Here is a 21,074-nt window from a genome sequence, read left to right on the forward strand (position 1 = left end):
CCCTGCTCCAGCCTCCTCAATGCTCCCCCTCCGCAGTGGTTTCTCCCGGCCCCCCGCTCAGTGGTTGCTCCCGCCCGCAGTACCTCTCACCACCACAGGGAGCACCGGGCACAGGGAGACAGCGGCGCCCCCCTCCTTCGGGCCCCCCCCCCGCGCGACCTGCGGCAGTGGTACCGCCCACCCCGCCCCGCGGCTCTCCCGGAAGGAGCGGCGGGCGGGCGGGCTCGCTGCACATGGGTCCCCAGCCCGGCAGCCGCCCCGGGAGGCAGCGCGGCCCGCAGCGCCATGGAGCGGGTGGCTTCGCCGGGGCGCTGGGCGCTGCCGTGGCTGCCGCGTACGCGGCGACGCTGCCGCCGTCCGTGCCCGGGGGAGACGCGGGTAAAGTACCCAGGCCGCCCCGCCGCCCCCGCCCAGCCTGCAGCGTCCGGGCCCGGGAGCCGCCTCGCCCTGCGGGGCTGGGCCCCCCCCCTCCCGCTGTCCGGGGCTTGCAGCTGGGCCAGCGACCCCTGCAGCCCCGGGGACACGGGCCCCGCCCCGCCGCACCCCAGCAGGGCACCCCCGTGGGGGTGTCGCTCGGCGACCCCCGTCTCGTCACTGCCCCATCCCGGGCTCCCGCAGCCTGCAGCGGGATACTCATCCCGGAGGGGGGGGGGTGATACTGCAGCGGCTGTGCCCCCCCCCGGCCCAGATCTCCCTGTGGAGAGATTGAACTAACCCCCCCCCCTATACACCTAGACCCCATCCCCGAAGGGAGTGTCTGCCAAGCACAAACAGCCCCCCAACCACCGGGGCGGGGGGCAAGGGGTGCTTTTGTGTACAACCTTCCCCTGCACCTTGCATTCTGGGGAGGGCAGCCCTAGGCTCACCCCTCAAGTGAGGGCCGGGGGGGGGGAGCGCAAGACCCACAACACCAGTAAGTACTGGGGGCAGCCAGTGCAAAAGCAGGAAGGGGAGTGAAGTCAAAGGGTCAAAATCAGGGTTCTGGATGGGGACACCAAGCAGAAAACTCTAGATGGTGCCTGGTGCCCTATTTGGTTCCTGTGCTCTAAATGGGTGTGTGCATAACTGGTTGGAAAACCGTTCCCAGAGAATAGTTATCAGTAACTGATAATCAAGCTGGAAGGGCATAACCAGTGGGGTCCTGTAAGGGTCAGTACCGGGTCTGGTTCTGTTCAGTATCTTCATCAATGGTTTAAATAATGGCATACAGAGTTCACTTATAAAATTTGCGGACGATACCAAGTTTGGAGGAGTTGCAAGTGCCTTGGCAGATAGGATTAAAATTCAAAATGATCTGGACAAACTGGAGAAGTGGTCTGAAGTAAACAGGATGGAATTCAATAAGGAGACGTGCAAAATGCGCCACTTAGGAAGGAATAGTCAGTTGCACACATACAAAATGGGAAATGACTGCCTAGGAAGGAGTGCTGTGGAAAGGGACCTGGGGGTCCTAGTGGCTCACAAGCTCAATATGAGTCAGGGTAACTCCATTGTAAAAAACAAAAAAACCCCATCATTCTGGGATGTATTAGCAGGAATATTGTAAGCAAGACAAGAAGTAATTCTTCCGCTCTACTTCGTGCTGTTTAGGCCTCAGCTGGAGTATTGTGTCCAGTTCTGGGTGCCACATTTCAGGAAAGATGAGGACAAATTGGAGAAAGTCCAGAGTAGGGCAGTAAAAGTTATTAAAGGTCTAGAAAACATGACCTATGAGGGAAGATTGAAAAAATTGGGTTTATTTAGTCTGGAGAAGAGAAGACTGAGAGGGGACATGATAACAGTTTTCAAGTACATAAAAGGATGTTACAAAGAGGAGGGAGAAAAATTGTTGTTCTTAACCTCTAAGGATAGGACAAGAAGCAACGGGCCTAAATTACAGCAAGGGCAGTTTAGGTTGGACATTAGGAAAAACTTCCTAACTGAATGGTTAAGCACTGTAATAAATTGCCTAGGGAGGTTGCAAAATCTCCATCATTGGATGACCTCTTGAGGTCCCTTCCAGTCCTGTGATTCTATGGATCGCCATTGAGGATCTAACTGCCAAATCAGAAGGGCCTGCCCCTCTTCAGAGGGGAAGGGCCAAAAGAGAATAGAGGGATCAGCTGATTTTGTGGGACAACAAATGAGAAAACAGGCAGGGAGTACGAGTCAAAGGTTCAAAATCAGGGTTCTACAGAGGGACCCTAAGCAGAGAACCCTGTACAGCAACCACTCCCCTTTCCCCTGGGAGAGACTTTAGGTGGGAATGAATGAGGAGAGTCTCACCCCAGCAAGTGAGAACTGAGAAGAGTATATGCAGACTGTCTCCCTAACAGGTCCAGAAGCCCCCCCATGCCTGTCCCCTACTCTCCCATAGCCAGGCAGTAATGAGCGGGAACAAGTCTTACGAAGGCTGCTGTCCAGCCGCTGTGTAGCCTTCTCCTGCCTCTTCCTCCTCCACTCCAGGGATGATCTCTCAGGGTCAGGGATGGTCGCTTCCTCTGTGCCCAGTTGCTGTGCTCTGTTGCAGTGGAGGAGGGTCCTGAAACCTCTAGGGACCTCAGCTTACTCTGAGATTTATTTTGGAGCCACACCCCAAACCATGCTGATTTCATGTGGTGTCAGGTTTTGTGACATGTGTTATGTCTGTGTCCTGCCTTTCAATAAGGGATTTAGAAAGCAGCCTTGGGGGGACAATTTGTGTCCAAGACGAGCCAGTGTTGCAAACAATATGGGATTGCTTGGGCTCTTACTCTTTTGAGCACGTGTCTGGCTCTATTCGACATGGCAGTGTATTGACTAGACTGATTTGTCCTCCTAGTAGTATAATTACGGGAAGATGGGAAACAAACTCTCTTTTTCTGCCAATAGGAAGGGAAAATGTCACCTTTCCTCCAGTTCCTTGGGGAACTTGCAAATTGTAAGGCTGGTCCTGCTTAAACTTCTTGTTTGCATGTTGCCTGTACAGCTGCAGTTTGAGTTAGTGTGTGTCCGATGGTATGCTAATTACCTAACGGGACTTCCAGACTAAATTGCTTTCTCTTTCCCAGCCCCCAAAAGAGCTGAGCAGTTTATTCAAGGCTTTGCCTCTTAACCTCTGAATCCAAGATGTTTCTTGTCCCTGGTCATTGCTCCTTATTGGAAATTGGGATTTAATTAGAGAAAGTAATTTTAGAATGGAAAACCAATTAGAATTATATTTTAATTTTAATCTTAAATTATATTTTTCAATGCTTTTTTCCTAGACTTGTGGTCAATTACCTTTGATTCTTTAGTAGTGGGCTGATAGTTATGCAAAGTACAATATTTCCTGCTTAATCTGTGGATGTTTTACATTGGCAGTATTATAAATTTGAAGGTAATATATACTTAGCATAACCGTGCATACACTAATACAAAGTTGAATAGTGTTTCACGTGATAGGTTCTTGATTTAAGGACAGTGGAAAACAGAATTGTTTCACTTCACAAAAATCTTCCTAATAAAGTGCACATTTGGGTCCCCAGATACATTGCATGCCTTGCAAGTAACCTGGCTGCAGGGCTGTAATTATCATTATACCAATGCTTAGAGGCTCCAATGAGGGCTGGGCCCCTGTAGTGCTAAATGCTGTATAGTCACCGAGTAAAAGATAGTCCCTGCCCCCAAAGAGTTTACAAACTATATTTAAGACAAGATGGAAGAAGTGAGTTCAGCAGACAATGGGAGGGTGAAGGGAGAGACAATGGGGTAACAATGTCATTTCATTGGCTAGCTAGGGCACAATTCGATGACTTCTCATTCAGTTTAACATTTATTTTAATTTTAAGCATCTTCCTTTGCCTGTTTAAATTTTTTAACCATATTATATGTTAATCTGGAATTAACAATATATTTACAGTAATAACCTTTTCATCGTCTAAAATAATCCCTGCTGGGATACATACCTGTATTACCTTAGACGATGCCTGTGGGTTATAGCTATAATGCATGTTTACAGTTTATGGAACAGTTCTGTGCTGTTTTGATTGTGATCTTGCTCAGTTTTTTGTATCCAGGATGAAAAGAAATATAGCAAATGTGATATACGTATTCTCCATGTCTACTGAAGGGACGACAAGAAGTAACCAGCTTAATCTGTAGCAAGGAAGATTTAGGTTAGACATTAGGAAGATCTTTCTAACTATAGGGATAGTTAAGTAGTGGAATAGGTTATCTAGGGAGGTTTTGGAATCTCTGTCACTGGAGGGTTTTAAGAATCAGATGAACACCTGTCCAGGATGGGCTTGGTTTACTTAGTCCTGCCTCAGTACAGGGGGATAGACACTTCTACACTTCTGTGATTCTACAATACTGCTTCCTGATTAGACCATAAATTAAAATGAGTTTAGTTCTTTGGATGTTGATTACATCTGAGTATATCAAAAACAACAGCAGCAAAACCCAAGAAACAACAAGGCATGTGCTATTCATCCCTCAGACCTGTTTGCTTGTATGTTGTATTTGTTTTATCCACTCTGTCTTTTTATGTTGGTGATATTTCAACAGGCGTTATCCTCCCCACAGGCGTTATCCTCCCCACAGGCGTTATCCTCCCCACAGGCGTTATCCTCCCCACAGGCGTTATCTTTTTGTTCTGTGTTCATACAGTGCCTAGTACGAAGGGGACTTGGTCTGTGATTGTGCTCTGTAGGTGCTACCACAATTCTGCTAATAATAACCTAGCATATTATGAGTGCCACTGTACTATGTCAAGTATCAGAGGGGTAGCTGTGTTAGTCTGGATCTGTAAAAAGCGACAGAGTCCTGTGGCACCTTATAGACCAACAGACGTATTGGAGCATGAGATTTCATGGGTGAATACCCACTTCGTCAGATGCATGTAGTGGAAATTTCCGGAGGCAGGTGCTAAGTTGTGTCACAACACCACTGCCCAGCTTAGCATGATGGGCTGACTCTGATCACAAGAGGCCCCGAACTTTAATAAGAATTGTGTTGCCACCAAGAAATGCCTGCTTTCAGTTCAGAGGGATTGCCTTTGATACACTGCAAGAGAGATTCCTTAAAGGCGGTCTACAATAGATTCCACTTGAGGTGGTGAGTAAGACAAAGACATAAGTGACAGTCTTTGCATGTGTTTTGGGGCTTAAGCAGCAGTTAATGTGAGGTGTGCTCCTGTAGCATGTCCCTCTGGTAGTCTGCCTGATAGTGTCTCTTCTTCCCTTGTTCTTTCCATTTCATTCCGAGTCAGCTACCAGTTACACCATCTGTGGCTGTTGGGGCTTGGCAGCTGGATCTTGCTGAGGCGTAGGACATTTCCAGCCCCACTCTTCCTAGCCTTCTACACAGGCTTCCACTTAAAATATTTGAATAAGTGCATCTCGGGTTCCAGCATTTCCACACCACATCCCACTGGGAGGATCAGGTTTTTTCCTTCCAAAACAGTGGCTGATAGAGATAAACTACAGCGTATTGAATCAATAAATGCAGTACTACAGTCGTGATAAGCACTTCTGCTTAAGGACCAGGTCAGTTCCCTTCGACCCACCCCTGGACAAACAAGTCCTTTGTAAATTTTGTCACTGAGCATCTGGGCTCTAAGACCCTGATCCTGCAAGCACTTAACTTTAGTCATGAGAGTAGTTCCATTGATGTCAATGGGACTACTCATTTAAGTAAAGTTGCACAAGTGCTTAAGTATTTGCAGGATTGGGGTCTAAAATCATACTTAGTTTTGAAAGGCAGCCCAATATTTTCAAAATACTACATTTTCTAAAAATTGTCCTTAAAGTGTTGTAATTGTAAAATGTAAATGCCAAGAATGATGCAGATATGTTCAGTGGCAGCTTTCTCATAGTGTTTTGCCATTGCTGGTATAATAATTAAAAAAAGAAAGAATAAAATTTACAACTAATTCAAAAACATCTGCAGACATTAAACCAGCTTAAAACGGATCAGATAAACTCAAGTTGAAAAGAACATTTCTCTCTGTTTCAGACAGCAGCACTCTATATTCTGAGCCTCAAGACACACCGTGTTGTCCTCTCTTTTTAAAGTCAAGTTCATGTTCATGTCCTGATTTTATATCAGTGTCACATATACCCTGTTATGTAATAATAATACTTAGTGTTTTATAAACACTAATTAATGCCCACAGCGTGATTGTGAGGTAGGTCATTATTATCCACATTTTACAGATGGCCAGGGAAATGGAGGAAGAGAGATTAAGTGGCAGATGATTTACTCTAGGTCATAGAATTAGGCAGGGTCAGAGGCCAATTTAGAATCCAGTTGTTCCTGGCTCCTTGTCCTGTGTGCAGACCTACAAATCACATACCCCTAGTAGTTGGTCAAGATTGCAGCAGCACTTTCTTTGTCTCTTTTGTACTGTTTCATTTTTCAAACGAAGGTTGGTGCATAAAGTGTTTTAGAGGTTTTGGTATTTGTTCTGATTAACACTTTGTTAAAAGCTGTGTTGTAATGCTTAACAACTGACAATGCTATACATCCTGTAACTTTTCACACAGTTTTTCTTGGCAGTTTACATACATATTATCTTGATGTTGTTCTTGTCCGCAGTATGGATCAATACCATAGTAATATGTATCAGCATAATAGTGCATAATCTTTCTCGTCAATAATAGGCATTTTAAACAAATACATTACCCAATATCCTAGAAAGATTTAATTGAGTCCCTAGCCATCTCTTAGCCCTGGTCCATACTGGCAAGGCTGGCGGGGGGGGGCGGAGAATTAATCTAAGTTATGCAACTTCAGCTATGTGAATAATGTAGCTGAAGTCGATGTACTTAGATAGACTTACCGTGGTGTCTTCACCGCGGTGAGTCAACTGCTGCTGCTCCCCCGTCGACTCCACCTATGCTTCTCGTGCTGATGGAGTACCAGAGTCGATAGGAGAGCACTCGGCGGTCAATTTATTGTGTCTAGACTAGACACGATAAATCGATCCCTGCTGGATCGATCACAGCCCGCCGATTTGGCGGGTAGTGTAGACATACCCTCAGATATAGTTCGTGATACTGTTTCAGATGCTGCCTTATTCTTGGCTCAGTCCTATGGTCTGTGGCTTTGACTACAGCAGTGGTCTCCAACCTTTTTCGTCTGGCAGGTGCCAGATGATGAGCCACAGAGGACCGTGGCAGTGGACGAGCATCCGCCGAAATGCTGCCAAGTGGCAACGTCAATAGGCGTCGCTGCCAAGCAGCGTCATCCAGAGACGTCGCTGCCAAAAATCGGCGACATTTTGGCAGCGACACCTCTGGATGACGCTGCTTGGCAGCATTTTGGCGGATTCTCGTCCGCCGGCCAGTGCGCGGGCGCACTTAGACACCCCGGCGGGTGCCATGGAGCCCGCGGGCACCGCGTTGCGGACCCCTGGGCTACAGGTTAGTGCAAAAATCCAACTCTGTTGAGCCTGGTTTTACCTGCTGTTAATCCAGCAAGTTGAAGTCTGGATAATTCAGCTTCCTTAGCAACTGTGCAGGTATGCAGTTATCACAGCGCTTTTAAAGTGGCAGGAAGCCTAATTCAGGGGTTCCTTTATTAGTGTGACCTTTAGCCACATTCACAGTGGCTGCTAATTTTGATTCTCATGACTCTGCTTTCCAGGACGCAGTGTGCTGCAGGTGTTCATACATTTCTGTTTGCAAAGGAAAACAAGGAGCACCTTAGACGATGGTCGTAGTCAAAATTGGGGAATCACTTGGAACAAATTACAGAGGTTTGCTTTGCTAACGTGCCTCAGGCTGTGGTTAAGATAGCTTTTGGCCAGTGCTGTCTAAACTTTCTGTACTGGGGTTTGCACTGTGCTTTCCAGAACGTCTTAGTCTTGTTGCTGAGTGTGCACCTAGGAGGAGTTTCTGCCTGGTGAGATCTCTAGTAACTTTTATGGAACAATAAAACCACTGCCACTGAACCTAAATTTATAGGTTCACATCTGAGTAGAAGGGGTGAAATCCTGTTGCCACTGAAGTCAATGGCAAAACTCCCATTAGTTCAGGATTCCACCCCAGGTCTCTAAACCCACTCCCAGCTCTACCTAATTCTCTGCAGAAGAAAAGAGACGACCCTGGCTTAGCAAGTTGCAGCTAGGTGTGCACCCTACTGAGTATGCTCTGGGTAGCAAGAATGCTCAGTTCCTCTGCATTGCTCATTTTCATGCAGAACCAAGTCCTGCTGGCTTCCCTGGATTTATAATGCCTCAGAAATGCCGTAGCCATTATGGATTAAATTAAATTTGGGGATGAGTAAATTCCAAATCCGAACTGTGTTTTTGTAGATCCTCCGTTACATGGAAACTTTCCTAAAATAGAGTAGTAATAAAAATAGCACTTACTTTATAGCACTACAAAACCAAGGGCTGAGAGGTTTTTATGCTAGCAGGGGCTGCCTCGGGGTTTCTCAGACGCTCTAGATGAGATCCCTGATTTCACATCAGTGACTAACAGGAAGTGTAACTTGACTACCACCTCTTTTCCTAATTGTGCACTGTAACTGGATGGTTTTTAAAAACTTCTTGTATAATTCTTATCTTTGTTATAGAATTATTTGAAAATGAAAAAAAAATACTGTTGTAATATACACTTAGCCATTTATACGGCAAGGAGCAATGCAGTTCATATTATCTTTGTATCATGTATCTTTTTGCCATACAAACTGCACCTTAAAATACTGCACAAGCATCTTAAAATGTGTATAATAATAGTAATAATAATGACCAGTAACATTCAGTACAGCAGAGAGACTGCAGCTCTCCATTTAAGAAAGGCACTAGAAATTCAAGGCAAGGATCACATCACTGATTTAGAATGTCAGGTAGCAAACTATCCAAGGTGACTTAGATTCTTGATGTTCCATTTAGTGATAGAATATCAGCATTAACTTTGAATTTTGTGACTACTTGTGTTGTTGTCTTCCTGTTGTTTAAATGTATTTGTGTGTTGAATATATTTAATATATATGACTACATAGTGTTTGTAAAATCCTTTAATGATATAAAGCACTGCAGAAATGCTAGTATTACGCTAACAGTTCTTTCATGGCTTTTTTTTTAAAATCATAGGCAATACAAACGAAATATAAAATCTAAACTATGTCATATAATGAAGATGTCAGCTGAGTCTATCTCCTAGCAGGAACAAGGGTCACTTTTTAAATAAATAATGCTGCAGATTCAAATTGCGCCATGTTATAGCTGATCTCCTAAATAAACTGACCCAGGCATACATGCACAATGATTTTTTTTGCCCTATTAAAAAATATAAAACTGTATTTTGTCATGAGAAATAACCAGGTTGTTAAGAAACAATGCAGTATAAACTATACAAACTGTAATGCTATTTTCCTTGAAAGTTATTGAAACAAGCAGTCTCGGTTTAATATTTTTTAAAAAAATGTCTGTAACTTGAACGTTTCAGGCCATCCTTTAATGCAGCCTACCTATACCTTCACTTATCTGTCCATAAGAGTCTTGCAAAAAACATACAAAAGATATTTTGTGCAATGACATCAGAGGGAGAAAATATTCTTAGAAAATTTCATGCTGTTAAATCTCTACAGATTTACAGTTTTATCCAGTAAATTAATGCAAAACCCCAATGCAAGCATTTGGATTTTGAAAACTTTGGAGGAGTGTCATTTCCTAATAGTAATTATTGGTTTTACATTATTTTTTCACAGGGGAGCTGATCACAGCCGCATATGAGCTTGGAGTAAGTATTAGTTTTATTGTTTAATCAATGCTCTCATTAACAGTTTTAGGAATTAAGGAAGTTTAATTAAGCATGGAGTAAAGTAGATTAATTTATTTTCAAACCACAGTTTTTACTAACTTATAAGTACAGCACGCGACAATTTACTTCAAGTTTTAAATCCAATTAAACTAAATTATAAAGCAAAGGCTTTACTGTATATACAGTAGCTGGCTTATTATCAACCCAAATTTTGTATAAGCTGGGGAGAATAAAATAAATCGGGTTAACAATTTTAATAAGTTTTATTATTTAATAAACTTTATTATGGTGCATGATCCCTTTAGGCAAGACCTTAGGACTGTCAGCATGGTGGTAATCCGATAGCAGTGTGGTCTTTCAACTTGCTAACCAATAAAATAGTTCAGAATTTGCTTTTTTAAAAACAGCCTTTTGAATTACCCTAATATACTGTGACCCCATACAACAAGCAGTTTAAGAAATCATAATGAAATGTGTCACCTCTTTTCTAAGTGAGTCATTATTGTGGGTGATTTGTGTAGCCAAATCTACTAAAGAAAATATTTGCTAAGTTAAAATTGGCACAAAAAGATTGTTACAGAGAAGCTTCTGTTCAAAGACCCTAGTTATTGATGATAGACCATCGTGTATAATACCAGGCTACTAAAGAAGATACTTCTCAGTTAGAATGTCATTGCAATTTTTACTTTAGCTGTGTGGAAACTTTGTGAACCTATTACTGGTTTCTCCATAGGTTGCCCATCCTCCTGGTTACCCTTTGTTCACTCTGCTGGCCAAACTGGTCATTGGTCTATTCCCTTTTGGTTCCATTGCCTACCGAGTAAATCTTCTCTGTGGCTTATTGGGAGCAGTTGCAGCATCTTTGCTTTATTACACAGTTTTCAGGTAAAGTAGTTGCTAGTATTTATCTTTTTTCCTCCCAGCTCTCTTCCACATCTCAGAAAGTGGGTTAGATTAACCAGCAATACCTCCGGGCCTTTTTAACCATGATTTTCTCCCTTAAGTTTTGAACTGTAATAGATTCATCTGATTAAACTAGCAATAGTTTAATCTAGGGCCCTTCACAAACGTTCCTTTAAAAAAACCCCAGCACTCTTCTTAAAAAGGATTGACAAGTTTTTCAGTCTCATTATTACAAATCACCGATCAGGTTAACTAACCAGAACTAATGAAGTTTGTCATTATATAAAGATGCAGATGGTCCGTTTAAATTAGCAAGATGAGCTTTACCTATTGGTAAACTGTAAATTTAATTTAATTGCTTATGTTAGAGGTTATGGGCAGATTTGTCTTCATACCTGTGCTGCATTCTAGTTACATCACTGTAATAGATATTCATTCTAATTCAGAATACTTGCAAGAAGGATAATGTGAACAGCAAAGATCAATATTGGCTGCTGCATCTATTACAGTGGTTTGCTGCTTGCTCCCACTGTAGGCGTTGCAGTCTGCAGGAGAATCAGAACCTTCTAACCTCTCCATTTTCTCTAGACCTCTAACCTTGTAACAAGAAGACAGCTGGAATTGCACGTGGTTTTAGATTTTGTTAACCCTGGTTGTCTTTGATGTGATAGTTCCCTATACTCTTAACCTTAGCCTGACCCATATCGGAGAGGATTATAGCAAAAGATATAAACAATTTCTAATTCTCTTTTACAGAGAAAAATAGGGCATACTTCATGACTTGAAAATGTTACCAAATCATATCAGAATTTTTAATACGTTCTTTGAGTGGAAGCACAAAATGTAACTTAAATATATATATAAGGAAATTAACAATGGACTTGAGCCTGTGGGAGCTGGAATACCCTGAACTCTGACAAACTTCAGTAGGTGTTGAGAGCTCTCAGCTCCACACAGGAATGGCCCCTGTCATTCAACAAGCTCTCTTTTATTAAAGAGAAATTGATATTTTAACATAAGATACGTACCTTAAAACCAAACATAGTCCTTCATACATGATTTCATACTGTACCCCGGAGTGCATGTCTATAGACTGAAATATCTTTAGCTATATTATGTGCTAGATAATTCTCTATAATAGCATATAAATAAAATTTAGCTCCATCATTTTTATCCTTAAATAATAATAAATCTAGTTAATGTCTCTAATTAAAAGGCTCTCAGTTTGTAACAGTATATTTAGAGTGTAAACTTTCAGGGCAGGAAGTATTGTCATTTCTTTTATGTACAGCACCATGCACAGTGTCAGGGCACAAAACATCCTAACACTTGAATTAATTAGCAAGAAGAACACCTTCTTTTATGCTCTAAATCTTTCTGATTGATCATTATTATAGTTCCTATTATTGCACTGTCATTAAGGATCTTCCCTGGTTCTTAGTTTATAACTAAGACATCTGCTATGTGCTGAAACTTGGCCTATGAAGCCTTGTAATTCCCCCCCTCCCAATAACTTAAAAAAAGTGTTCTTACAGGAAAACAATATTAAAATGGCAAACTAGCTTTGGGTGCTTTTTTACTCTTAAAGGAAAACCAGGGATTCTAAAATTAATTTTGTTAGTTCAGTCGTATTTAAAACTTATTTAAAAGAGCATCAAGAATCTCTTGAAATGGCCAAGTCAACAATCAGCCATAATCTTTTCTGTCTCTGAAGTAACTTTTCATAATTCTTAATAATATGTTATCTTTGTTAACATCATGGAAGCTCAGCAGTGCCCACTGATAAAGTGCATTTTGAGGCATTGTGTGTCAAATATATTTCAAAAGTATGGTTTGGTGGTGTTTTATTAAATCAGTTCTTAGTGCTTAAGACATTTATTTAACAAAGAAGCTGTTGCTGTCTGGGTCTGTTACACATTTATACATTTTTCTGAAAAATGTACTGGCACAATCTACTTTAATGGCTTTAAAATTTTATGGGTTGTTGCATTTTTTAAACGAGGTTTCTAGACACCTTGAGCTCTCTAAAACAGTGTATCAAATCGTTCTACATCTTTGTGCCGTAATTACAATTTAGCTGATTGTTAAGTGGCTTCTGAAAACCTGTCAGGGTCAAGAGAAAAACAGCCAAGTGCTCATGCTTGCTGTAGGTATGCTGCAGATGTTAATATGAAAATATGTAGATGTTAAGAATACAAATAATTGATGAAGTACGTATCCTTTGGGAACAACACAGTTCAAGTGGCAAATCTCTCTCCTCAAACAATAGGCACCCTTCAGAAAGGAGCAAGCCATCTCTATGGAAATAGGACTAACAGTGCCCTATTGATTGAGTGGAAGAAGACATTATACAATGTCAGTTGGGTTGTTACAATTTCATTTGTCGTGTGACCTGAACTTAACCTCTAAAAACCTTTCTTCTATGAACGTAAAACCACCAGCAGGGCACGTTTGCTTATACATCCACTACAGTGAAGCATTGTTTTTTTAATTTTTGTTGTGTTTTGTTATTTTCCAGCATGTGTGTACTGGAAATGTATTCCTTTAGGAGGGTTATTCCTTTGTCAGGCACTTGTTTGAGATATTTCACGAGTTTATTCATTCACAGGTCAGAACAATTTATTTTCATGTTTAATGAGAGGCTTTTGAGTCTCTGAATAGTGGCATTCTTTCTTATTTAAGAGGACATTACAGTACATACGGGATTAGTGTTGAATGGTGTTCAGTACATTTATTCTTTAAACAGATTTATACTTCGACCAGGTAATTGTTCACATGGTGTTCTCTGTACTTACTGCTGGGATACATATAAAGAACTCCTGTTTCTTTTTTACCACAGATTTTGTTTCTTAAAACAAAGGCCACTTGAAATGTGTTGATGTAAAAAGCTGTTTTCAGTAAGCAAGACTTTTACTGAATGAGCAGCTTATTCTTTAGAGCTACAGTTACAAAATATCGTTTTTTCTCTTTACGTTTCTTAACATACTGCTTTTAAGGTCCATAAAGTGGCATTTAGAAAGAATTCTTTAGTTAGACTGTTGATAATAGAAGTCAATAATTCATTAATTTTTGCTTTGTGATACTGAGAAACTATATTATAATTTCAGTATGTAGAAAGTATGAATGATTCCTTTCAGTTAATATTTATTCATTTTACAAAAGAATCTTTTGTGTTTGCATAATATGATTTCCAAAGTGTAATTTTTTTTACATAGAAGATGCATTCTCTATTGTAGAGAGAAGTTCAGTATTATGCATTTCATTGCTTTAAGTATATATTTTCTATGTATTCATTTCATAGTTGGGTATTTTAATTACCTATATTCAGTAGCACATTTAGTATGTAGTAGTCTTTAGAGAAGCAGTTATACTTGCAGTCACAGTGCTATAGTGAAAGTCATTGTTTCAAAAGTGTCTCTTTTAAAGTTTTGCAGCTTCATTCTCAAGTGATGTTGCACTAAGTGAAGTTCATTTAATATATGTAAAATATTAGAATAATGTGAATTTTTTCCAAAACAATTCATGCTGTAAGAAACTAACCATAAATAAAAATCTGAGACAAAGCCCCCTCCCTAAACAATGAACACTTTCTTATTAAATCATCTTTGTATTATGTAGATGGAACCTAATATATTAAACGTTCTGAGGTTCATTGCACCATATTTTATGTTCTGGAGTTGTGGTCTGCAGTTGGAGAAGAAGTCTTGCAAATTGTGTGAGTTGGAAAGTTAGCAAGGTTTGTGATCTTTGTTGTGCTCTCTAAAGTGCACTCGTGGTTAATAGCAGGAGGCAGAAGCAAAAAACTGTATGAAAGTTATTTTGCAGTTTTATCATCAGAATATGTTGCTTCTTTAAAACAAAAACAGAGCCGGAAGGCCATCAACTGTTGGGGAACCTCTTCTTCTGCCCCTGGGTGCTTCATGTATCAGTTTGCTCCAGCAGGAATAGTCATTAGGGAGTTGAACGTTTTTGATGGAGTTGAAAAGAGACCTAAGTGTAAGAGAGCAGTGTTCCCTTATTGCCCGTCAAAGTTAACCCAAAAGCATAGAAACTGAGCAGCCATATACAGTAGAGAGAAAAAGGTTCATTTAATACATTGACCCTACAGTGCACTGAGCAGATGAAATTATATTTTAGAGCATTTTACACATTTACATTTTGATTATGTTCATTTTCAGACAAATTGACTTATCAAAGTTACCATTACCGGTAGTAGAGGGATCCAGGAGCGACTTCAAATATTCCACAGCTATAATGCAGAAATTTAGTTTATTAATCTGGAGTAAGTGGGGAGTACTTTACTGCAATCAGAGAGCCTATTTTTTTTCCAATTGTTACACCCTTGGCCACCGACGTATTCAGCAAAGAACAGAACATTAAAATACAGTACCTTAGAGAATGAGGAATTTTCTGACTAAGGTATATTTGGATTTTCCAGATTAGAGATTATTTTAGATTATTGCTATTATAGCATAATATGAAAATCTTCACAATTTCAAAAGCAGCTATGCATAAGTAACAAGTAGTTACCAAGTTTTAATAGGGATAGAAGAATGGAAAGTACTCAAGTATTAATTTCCTTTTAGCAGACTATCTGCCATGACCCCTGGCTAATTGATCATATATTTTTTTTCTCATACTTGATATAAAATTGCATCGAGTTCAGGCTGTTTAAGGACATTAACAGATCTGTTCATTTGCATTTTGTTATAAAGTAGGCACATTAGCCTCAAATAGCTGTGCTTCATTCTGGAGAAAAAAGCAGGGCAAAACTCCTTTTTTTTTAAAGACTGAAGAGTCTTTTCTGACAGCTAGTCAGAGTTAGAATTAGTTCAAGGAAATGTTAATAATGCACTGCCTAGCTTAATCCCTTTGATATCACCAGGTATCCTCCTGTTCATGGGTTAATTGCTTTAAAAGCGAAGGCAATATTCTGAGCGGTGGGCCGCTTCACCTTTTCACAGCTGTTACCATTGAGTGACAACTAAATCCCATGTGTAAGATGAGGAAGAGCTCAATCTCCAATTGGGAGAAAATTTATGTAAACCGCAATCCCTTCAGAATGTGCGGAAGTCATAGACTTTCTTGATTTACTCTGCTTTTCCCAGAAAGCTCTATTGTTCACTTTCCTAAGTCCCATCAACCCTTTGTAGCAGAATATCACAGCGGCAGCAGATAGCTTGAAATATATAAATGCTATCATAGCTCTGATTAATAGCAGTGCTTATGAGTCAAGTCTGATAACAGTGCAGCTCTCCACTCAATTTCAGATACTGCTAATGGAATCTGTCTTCTCCAATTGTAATATGAGAAGGCCTAATTTGCTATGGAGCTTGGAGCTGTCACCAGTAGGGGATTGTGGGGTCAGATGGGAGCTGCCAGGTTTTTGCCCTGCAGCTTGTATCTCTCACTTTGAATAGAGCAGCCCCCTGCCTGCCAGTTAGCTGATAGGCCGCCGTGGGGTTTATGCCACTTCATACAATAGGAAAGGGCTACATAGGCTGACTTTATAATTGTGAAGCGAGCTCATATTTCCACAGCTACTGTGCTGCATAATTTCTAATAAGTGGTTTTAACAAATGTCAGATTATGAAAAGTTTCTTCAATTACAAAAACTTATAAAACATTTAAATTGCTAAATCTGTTTCCTACAGAGTTTCTGCCACTGGAACTAGACACCACTTATTATGGTTGCAGTGATAAATGTACATTTTCTAAAGATTTTTAAAAAAAATTATTAATCAAAGAATAGATCATAACTAATATACCCATGCTGTTTACAAAGACATAAAGAAAGCAATTCCCCTCTGAATTTTAGCAACTTGAAATACTGTTCTTATAACTTGTATAATAGAAAGCTATTAACGGTGAAATATTTTTCTTTATGAAGTTCAGCGTATATGCAGAGTATTGTACTGTTTTGGGTAATGCTCATTAAATTGCTTCAATATAGTTTGTCAAGCCATTGATTTTAAGCATTCATCTGTCTTATTTCTTTGAAAGTTTATAACTGTAATAAACAGGGTATTTTTGGTATTAATAATTATATACTTCAAAGACTTTTTGTGAATTAAATTTCTTGGGATGTGAAAAGTTTAGTGCAAACTAGTCCTTACCTATAGGCCTGATCTGCAACCATTTACTACTGATTACAAAAGTCTGCGAGATCGGGCCGCTCAGACCACAATCCTGTAATCAGATCCATGCAAGCAGATCATTCTGCCCATGCAGAGTCCCAGTGACAATGCAATTGCAGGATCAGGGCCTATGGTAGTAGCAGTTTGTCTCATCCTCGCTCTATGAATAGTACATCAAAGCCCATTGACATAACTAAAACTAATTCTCTGTTAAGATTTGCATAATAAAGGCTTGTCTTCCATGGCATGTAGACATACCTGCATTAAAAACATCCATTGCAGGCTGAAAGTTCTTCTTGTTGAATATTCATGTTGCAGTACCAGCTAGGAGATACTTCCCACCTATCTAGGTCATGGGCATTCTACCATAACCATCCTGCCCGTCAAATATTGTTAGATAGGGATGAGGGTTTGGTTGAGAGATTCCATTATGGAAATCCATTTGCGAACCCCTGGTTTAGGTATTTATGTTGCCCCTATCACTTCAGCGCACAAGTGCCTTCACCATAATATCTGACCCCCATTGTACAAACGCCTCCAAAAACCTGCTCTCTGCCCAATTCTACGAAATTGGAATAAAATGCTCTCGTCCCAGGGTGTCTTGTCTTTTTTATTACAAATGTTGAGGTTGTTCTGGCCATTTTTAAGTGGGAGTAGGACCAAACATCGAGTTTATCCAACTGTTTTCCATTATTGCAACTCAAAGCTATTAGCTGTGTGTTTTACAACATTTTGCAGGGAATAGCCCATTAGGCAAGCTGATCAGATTGTTGAGGAGAGGACAGGTTAACTGGCCTTAAGCACCAGTTAGTTACATGGGCACAAGGAGGTTGGGCATTCTGTGCGTAAGACTCTTCTCTTATCACTCTTCATGTCATAAGCTATTGTCTCAAGCAGGGCAATGCCTTTTGGGCATATGCTGTCCATCAGGGTTTGTGTGTCTGCTTTTAAAATAGCTGTACTTTTCCTTTTGATGGCCAATAATGGAAATAACCTGAGCTGAGTATTGGTTTAGGAACTGAATTTCCCTTGATTGGTGCACGGAAGGTGAAATCCCGACCCTGCTGACAAAACTCTCATTCACTGGGGCCAGGATTCCAGCCGTAGTTCCTATTGCTGTCAGTGGGTGTCTCTTGTGCATATTGAGGAGATTAATCTGCCCTTCTGAGGCAATGGCTGAAGTTAATGTGTCACAGGTTGAAAACCACCATCATAGTATTTTTATTGGCAGTGTCAGCAGAGGCTAAGGTTTGAATACGTGTCGGGATTAAACTACCTGCTCATCTCTAGAGACGAGACATGTTAGGGCAATGCTGAGAAACTTACAATGCCACCGCCCTTATTTTTACCTGTTCTAACTAGAGGAGTTCATTGTCCAGTCCCATCTATCTATCGCCATTATACTAGTGCTACCTTCAACAAAAATAACAATAATTGTTGGGGGTCTGCAGTTCTTGACTGAATACAAAGAAGTCCTTTCCACCCCTCTAATGACAAGCAGCTTTACGAAATAAAAAAGTAGAGGATATGTGGAGGGCAGAGAGGAAACTCTGTAAGAGGTGGTTCATCTGTTTGGCGATGTTAACCTTTGCTACTAGCAGTGTGCTCTGCCAGCATGAAGTGGTTCTTCCTTTGACCTTGCTGAATCAAGCATTGCACCAGGAAAGGGGGAAGGGATCTCCTTTGGTGATCCTCTGTATTGTTGACCTGGCTGAAAATTGTTCTGTTGGTGGACAAGTTTAAGGGTATTTAATGTGGACAATCAAGAAAACAAAACAAAAACTAAAAACAACCACCACCACTGGCACAACACCCCCACACAATTTGCATAGAATAACTAATAACAAATTGTGCTGACAGATCACTCAGACTAAATTTTAATTTCTGATTTCTCTAATTTATGGTAATTTTGGTTTTTTTCAATGCTAAATTATGTTATGGAAAATTTTTCATTTTAAAATCTGTAACTATCGTTAAAGTGACTACAAAAAGTATCATTGTGCTTCTCTTTCATTTGTGCAATTTATATATCAAAAGATGTTTTTTTCTAAGTGTCAGCCCTGCAGATTCAACCTCAGATCTGAAACTCAAGCTGTGTTCTTTCTGCCTTTTACTTCTTCCTGAGCAATAGATTCTGTAGTGGCAATTCAACTGAAGATACTTGAGGAAGAATGCAGTCTAATTTAGTATTCCCTATAGTATCTGTTTTGGCTATTCAGTGCTAAGAGCTGTAGAAACTTGCTTTTTTCAGAAAGTAAGTGTGATTAGAAGATGCACGTAGCAGACACTCGAAAAGAGGAGCTGGTTTTGTATAATCACTATTATCGTTACGAGTTTAGAAATTCTTTCCTTATATTTCACTTTCATTTGCTTTTAAAGTACTTACATTTTATTATTGAAATACATAACATAGTTAAAATAAGCGTGAGCACTTTCGAGTTGGTTCCATTTTTACTAATCATTGGGGAAAAAATATAAACTTTTTTTAAAAGGAGCACTGAAGAGAAAGGTGGTGATGAAAGAGTGATGGTCCAAATATTTTAATTGAGGAGAGAAGCTCATTGTCTGCTGTTAATATATTCAGGCCTTCAGCTTGCATCTGTTAGAATTAGGGAACCGACATATGATAGAGTCATCTGGACCTGTTGGGTCATTAGCGACCAGTGTCAGACAGGAAGATGCTGCCGTTTTGTGGTAGCAAAAGTTTTGGGTTTGAAGCCTTTAGGTTCCACTTTGCCTCTCTCCTTATTTCCCCAGCCCTTCTCTGCTCTATGGAGGTGTGTTGCCAGTGCATGCCCTTGCTCCTTTGTGGTTGAAAGGAAAAACGAAAGAGGTAAATAGGAGAGAAAAGGCTAATAAATCTAGGGAGGTAAGCAAGGAACATTTCTTAGAGAGAGCCACTTTAAACGCACATCTCCTGGGTCTGTCTGTCCTGTCTGTGCTACTTTGCATTAATTAGTTATAGAGTTTAAGCCCAGAAGGAACCATCAGGTCATCTAGTTTGGCCTGCTGTATATCACAGGCCACTAAACACCACCCAGCCACCCCTGTACCCAGCCCAACAACCAGAATTAAACCAAGTGTTAGAGGCCTCAGAAGACTAAACTGTTGTGTGCCACAAGGGGAGAACAGGAGGGACTAAGGTGCATTGATGGCAGGGAATTTGTTGAGTGTGATGCTCTAAACTTCTACCTCCAGCAGTCTTGCTCTCCCAAGTCTGTCTCTAGCTGACTGGCTGGGGAGCTGTTAGGTACTCATCCCTTTTGAAAATCAGGCCTTCATAAAATCCCTACGGGGTTTACTTCAGTGTCACTTATTTCAAAATATTGCTGATAAATTGGACATTAGTGCTTAGTGAGTCGGATGGGAACCCTTACACTGGTCTTTGCCATCATGTGTTTCTAGCCATGTATATACTGCATGTTCTGAACTAAGAGTCGTATCCATCTTAGAAGCTGCTAAGCATTTTAAGGCTTGTTTCAGCTTTTGGAAAAATCAAATCTATTCTAAATGAGGACTCATGAACTTTAGACTAGGAAGTAAAAGCTGTTTTTGTTTTTATTGCAGTAACAGCTAAGGACCCTGTAGTGTGGTGGTTCCCTGCTCCTGCCCTTCGGGGCTTAAAACAGCCCAGGAGAGGGCTGTGGCTGGGGCAAGAAGCCTGGGCTGATTGGAGGAAAGTAGGCTCAGCTGGGGCCATGCCCCAATCAGGCCCAGCAGGCCCCTATAAAAGGCTGTGAGCCAGAGGCCCATGCAGTCTCTCTCTGTTTACAGAGGGAGAAGGGCCTGGCTGCAGGGAGCTAGAGACCGGGTACCTGAGTGGAGCAGGGCTGGGGAAAGGCAGAGGAGCTGGGGAGCTCCAGCCTGGAAAGCCCCAGGCTGCGGCCTAGCATAAGGCCAACAGGTACTGGGGGTTCCAGAGGGCAGCCCAAGGGGTAGGCAAAGGCCCCTTTGCCTGTGATGAGTGGCTGATACTGCAATCTGCCCCAGTGAGCGGGGGCTAGATGGAGACTGGGCAGTAGCCAAGACTTGAGGTGAAGTGGGGATAGTGAGTGGGGGTTCCCCTGGGAGGGGGAGGCCCAGAACTGTGGGGTTACTGCCGGGGGCAGCACTCCAGATAACGGGGCACCGGAGGCCAAAGTGAGGTAAGGCGGATCACTGGCCTGCAGAGGGCACTCCAACGGCTGGAGAGCTAATTCCCGGAGACGACCAGCAGTACCCCAGTCAAGGATCAAGGCCGTATTGTGCTAGGCGCTCTTCAGATAAGGGGAAAAAAGGACAGTATTCTGCTCCACCCTTCACAATCTAGGATAAGTCTCTAGCA

At 41.2% G+C, this 21,074-nt stretch overlaps 1 protein-coding gene across 3 annotated transcripts in view; it reads left to right on the top strand.

The window, feature by feature from the left end:
* Window positions 1-215: 215 nt before the first annotated feature.
* The window catches only part of TMEM260 (transmembrane protein 260), a 50,901-nt gene continuing 30,042 nt past the window's right edge, over window positions 216-21,074 (top strand). For 2 of the 3 annotated variants that reach the window (XM_039536358.1, XM_039536360.1), the window contains exons 1-3: window positions 216-378; window positions 9,658-9,689; window positions 10,444-10,595. In XM_039536358.1, coding sequence (XP_039392292.1) covers window positions 234-378; window positions 9,658-9,689; window positions 10,444-10,595 — 329 coding nt within the window. In that variant the 5' untranslated portion in view covers window positions 216-233. Of the gene's footprint in view, window positions 379-7,627; window positions 7,700-9,657; window positions 9,690-10,443; window positions 10,596-21,074 lie in introns of those variants that run through there. The other variant, XM_039536359.1, reaches the window with a different exon arrangement.

This window comes from Mauremys reevesii, linkage group 4, assembly GCF_016161935.1.
Source record: "Mauremys reevesii isolate NIE-2019 linkage group 4, ASM1616193v1, whole genome shotgun sequence".
NCBI classification, from domain to species: Eukaryota; Metazoa; Chordata; order Testudines; family Geoemydidae; genus Mauremys; species Mauremys reevesii.